Raw genomic sequence first — 4771 nt, 5'->3', positions numbered from 1 at the left:
GCAATCAGGCTGCCTTTGCTCTTCTTTTCAGGCCTGTCTCTGGGAAAGCGGTGGTGGGACAGGGCTGCTGGGGAGCAGTGTTTCAGGGACTGCGCTGCTCTTTGCACAGCCCACGCACCTCAGCTGCATCAGGGGCTGATTCACCATCCCCAGCTGCAGAGCTGAGTTAGTGCTGATGGATGGAGCCCTATCAACGGGGGAACGTGCATCTCTGCCGACAGCCTGAGCAGGGGCCATGCCATGCTTGGCGGGACACTGCACCTTGGCTGTGGGGAGCAGCCCTGGCACCTGGGCTGGCATCAGCCCCAGTGCTGAGCAGAGACCACGGAACAGTGTGTCCTCTACTGATGGGAGGCACTGCTTGGGACAGGAGCAGCCTCACGGCAGTCAGCAGAGCCTGTGCACCCCAGAGACCCTTCCCAAAGCCTTGTGTTTCTCTCGAGCTGCCGCCTCATCAGCTAGCAGCAGACTTCTCAGCTCAGCAAGAAGCTCCTTGTTTCAAAGGAAAATCATTAGCAGATTAGACCTTCACTTGAACATACTGCAGAAAAGGTCTTGTTTTCTCCTCCTTATCCTAGGGACATGCTCCTTCAAATTTGCTGTGCATAAAATACAGTGACCTTGTTCTCCTCACCTGCACCTGTTCTCATTTGCAGGCCCACGCATGCTGCTACAGCAAGGGCACAGCAGTTAAGCACACATGAATAACCTCACATTAGCACTTGCAGACATTTGTACGATTGTTTTTTTTCAATGGTTCTAGTACCAAAATATCCCAGGCACAAGGGGATTTGGACTCCTACATTTACATCTAATGATCTGTACAGGCCTCTGAGGAAACTGCACAGTTGCCCTGCTAATGGCTTCAAGGGGAAATGCTTCAGGCCCTGGCTGCTGCTCGTGCTGCTCAGGGAATTCTTCATTCAGCTCCAGCATGCGATAAACACCTTTCCTTACTGTTGTAGACACGATGGCTCTTCTCGAGAGAGGAAAGGCATTGACTGAGCTAATGCCACTAACTGCCTTTGAGCACACACAGAGGATGTAGAAACAAACACCACCTGGTCATTCAGCAGCCGGAGTTAGCTCAAACCAGCCTGTGGATTCTCCAGCGTGGACTGGTCTTGGGGTGCCTTGTCACTGTCCTGCTCCGAGCACTGCCGGCTCCCCCCAGCCCAGAGCAGAACAGGCTGTAACCGAGAGCCCTGGGCATAGACCAGGGGCATTTGTGATCTCCAGAGCACTGAAGGTCCTCTGCTGTGGGCAAGGCAGCCTTGCAGCCCACACCAGAGAAGCACTGCAGGATAAGCTTTCCTGGTGTTTCATTTCTCCTTCATCACCTGCCTCTTCCCATCCTGTGAAAGGCGAGAGAGGAGCTTTGCCTGAGAAAGAGCTGCAAGATCCATGTTTTCTTCTGCAAGGTGTCTCAGCAGTGCTAGCCTGAGCGTGCTCAAATCCAGCAGTGGCCACTATCCCTTGCTGCATCTGTCAACAGGCTGCATAGTGGACAAGAAGATGCCCCCTCTGAAGGGTCTCCCCCCTCTCACCATGACCCCCTTCCCATGCAAACCACCTTGGTGTGCCTCTCTCCTCACACTGACTCACATCGAAGCAATGGGAAAAGCTTCTAGCTGGTGCGGTGGCCAATTTTGCAATCTGTTTTAATGAGGTATTTACAAGTTCGGAGGCTGGCTCCTTGCACAAGAAGTGCAGCCTGGCCCCAGCAGGTTGGGCTTTTCAGTGACATACCTGCAATTCTCCTGATTGCAGCACAGGCACAGTGGAAAACATTTAGACATCAGAAATGCCACATTAATTATCTCTTAATTGATACCTCCACTTGGGGACAAATGAAACCGGAACATCTCTACTGCCCTGGGAGACTGCCACTTACAAACAGATTTACAGCTAAAAATACCACGGCAGTCCTGTGGCTAATCAACTTCACTGCCTACCCCGCGCGGGGTTATGAAATTGTCTTGGGCAGGCGCTGCAAGTGGCGAGGGAGCAGCTGCAGCGCCCGAATGCAAACCCAGCAAGGGCTGCGCAGTGCTCCCAGCACCCATGAGCATGCTGCCAAGCAAGGGGCAGCTTGCCCCACACGTGAGCCCCACGGCAGCCTCAGAGATGCACAGTTATGTTTCTTGAGCCTACAATCCAGCCAGAGAGCTCAGACACAAGGCTTCCCGCACATACCTGCCCATTGTTAAGAGGCCGTGGAGAGAAAATCTCATCCTTGTGTCTTTTACAAGAGACCTTAAGTGCCCAGTGTGTTTCCCCGCAGTGTAATATTTCCAGCTGGCTTGGGAATCATACTTGGTGTTTGCGAGGGCCTTGCAGCACAGTGTCCTCCTGCACCTACAACACATCTCAAGGGATCTTCCCCCCCCGCCATCTCCTTACAAAAGCATATACATATACACACACAGAGGCCAAATCACCACAGCAACCCCGGTTTCTTTTAAATTACTGTCATCTTTATTTTCTTCACATATGTGCAAACAGAGATCGCAATGGTGGTGTTCTTAAAAATAACAAAATGTATTTGCATACATTTCCCTATGTACAGGTGAACAGCCACAAGTAGTTTTCTTTTGCACAGCAAAAGATCTAGAGCACTGAGACCGGGGACAGGACCGGGGCCCAAAAAAAGGGTCTAACTTAAAAATAATAATAATTAAAAAAAAAAATCACAACAGTGCAAACCTCTCGGACACGACAGCACGATGGAGTGACTTTAATGTAGAAAAAGGCGGGGGGGGCCGCTCGGATGTGAGATTTCTGACTGTAAACAAGGCGCAACACCTCCCTCCCTCCCACTGCCCTCCCCGGGGAAAGCTATTCCAGGAATTTGGCAGATCTTCAAGGGCTGAGCCGGAGGTAAACAGCCCGCGGCCGCCTCCCCTCCTCGGGCCACGGCGGGCTGGGGCTCGGCTCCGGCGACCACCGGCACCGGGAGGGGCAGCCGCTCCCCGGGCTGCTGCGGGACGCGGGGGCGCCACAGGCAACCGGCGCGCCCGGAGGGACCGTGCGCTCCCAGAGGGATCCTGGCGCACCCGGCAGGTCCGTGCAACCTCCGCGGGGCCGGAGGTGTCCCGGTGCTCCCCGGCGGACACCGTGCACTCTCAGAGGGGCCTCGGCGGGGCCATGCACGACCGGAAGGGACCGTGCGCTGCCGGCGGGGCCACAGCGGCGCCGTGCATGCCCGGAAGGGACCGCGCACCCCCGGCGCGGCAGAGCGCTCAGCCGGTCTCGGGGTCGCCGGGGGGCGGCTGCTCGGCGCCGTTGCAGGGCGGGGCGGCGCCGTCCGGGCCGTTGCTCTCCAGGGAGGACTCGCTGCCCGTGCTCTCGCCGGAGAGCAGCCGGCGGACGCGGAGGTCGGCGCGCAGGGAACGCAGGTCGTTGCCCAGGCTGAGCTCGCCCAGGTCGCGGAGGAGCTGGCCCAGCTCCGGGCTCTCGCCGCGACCGGCGCCGGCGCGCAGCAGCTCGCCCTCGGGCTCGCCCAGCGCCTCCAGGATGTCCTCGCAGTCGCAGTGCATGGCCCGCTCCTCCTGCTCCTCGCCCAGCAGGTCCTCTGTGATAGAGCCCAGCTTGGGCGCGCTGCGGCTCCGCTCCACCGGCGGCTTGTAGCAGCACTGCCCGTTGAGCAGCTTGCGCAGCGGCACCAGCGGGATGCTCTGCTCACCCACCAGCTGCTGCTGCTGGTGCCGCGCGTCGTCCCGCTTTTTCAGCCGGCGGAACTCGGCCAGCGCCGTGGCCGAGGTCTGGTAGAGTAGCAGGGCCATGGCCTTCGCCTTCTCGGGCTTGGAGACGAGCACGGCGTGGCAGCGCAGCATCACCGCCTTGTGCTTCAGCTCGTGGCGGTAGATCCAGGCGAAGACGCGCGGCAGGCGCGGGTCGGCCACGCAGTAGGTGACCCGGTGCAGCAGGTAGAGGTGGCCGGGCCGGCGCAGCCCCTTATCTTCGGCGTGGGCCATGCGGATGCCTTGCGCGCTGATGGTCAGCTTCATTTTGGTGCCCTGCCGGCCCGCCTCGCTCTTGCTCCAGATCTTGCAGACGGCCAGGTCGGTGCAGCCCTCGCCTTTGGACTGGATGGTGGTGGCGTTGCCCAGGTAGAGCACGGTGTACGTGGGGTCTTCGCTGGTAACGCGGAATTTCCGCCGCTTGGAGCGGAACATGCTGCCCACGCGGTGCAGGGCGCTCTCGGGGCAGGCGCGGGCCAGCGAGGTGAGCGCCGAGTAGTGCACGCTCACCGCGTACCCCTTGGGCTTGCTCTGCCGCCGCGCCTCGCCCGCCACCAGCTCCACCTTGCTCCGCTTCCAGGGCAGCATCGCCCCGCGGAGCCGCGGCTAGGCGCCGCGCCGACGGCTCCGGGCGCGGGGGGGCATGCCACGGCGGCGGCGGCTGGGCTGCCCGCCCGCCTCACATCCTTGCGGGCGGCGGGCCGCCGCGGCCGTAGATATAGGCGGGCGCCGGCGCTCCGCGGGCGCGGAGAGGGGAGGCCCCGCGCACCGAGGGCGGAGCGCCCGCTGCCCGCCGAGCCGGCGGCGCCCTGCTCGCAGCCCGCCCGCCGCCGCCGCTCTGCGCCGCCCGCCGAGGCGCCCGGGCCCCGGCCCCGCCGCGCCGTGGGGCGGGTAGGGGGCGGGCACGGGGCGGTGCCAGCCCGGCCGGGCGGCCACACCGCTCGCCGCGGAGCGCGGCCCCCAGCGGGAACAGCGGCTGCTGCTGCTTGGGCGGTGGGCGCGGGGAGCAGGCTCCCCGTGCGCTCCCC

At 61.3% G+C, this 4771-nt stretch overlaps 1 protein-coding gene across 1 annotated transcript; it reads right to left on the bottom strand.

Annotated features, from left to right (window-relative positions):
• Window positions 1–2455: 2455 nt before the first annotated feature.
• FAM43A (family with sequence similarity 43 member A) lies at window positions 2456–4571 on the bottom strand. The gene has a single exon (XM_082056384.1). It carries the CDS (start codon window positions 4329–4331, stop codon window positions 3243–3245), a length of 1089 nt encoding a protein of 362 aa, XP_081912510.1. The 5' UTR covers window positions 4332–4571; the 3' UTR covers window positions 2456–3242.
• Window positions 4572–4771: the final 200 nt, after the last annotated feature.

The sequence above is a fragment of the Streptopelia decaocto genome (genome assembly GCF_964273445.1).
Source record: "Streptopelia decaocto genome assembly, chromosome: 6".
Taxonomy (NCBI): Eukaryota; Metazoa; Chordata; class Aves; order Columbiformes; family Columbidae; genus Streptopelia; species Streptopelia decaocto.
This window is presented reverse-complemented; position numbering and strand designations above follow the sequence as displayed.

What these genes read in the sequence shown, in the direction of transcription:
- FAM43A (XM_082056384.1), bottom strand. Translation starts at nt 4,331, where the DNA reads ATGCTGCCCTGGAAGCGGAGCAAGGTGGAGCTGGTGGCGGGCGAGGCG.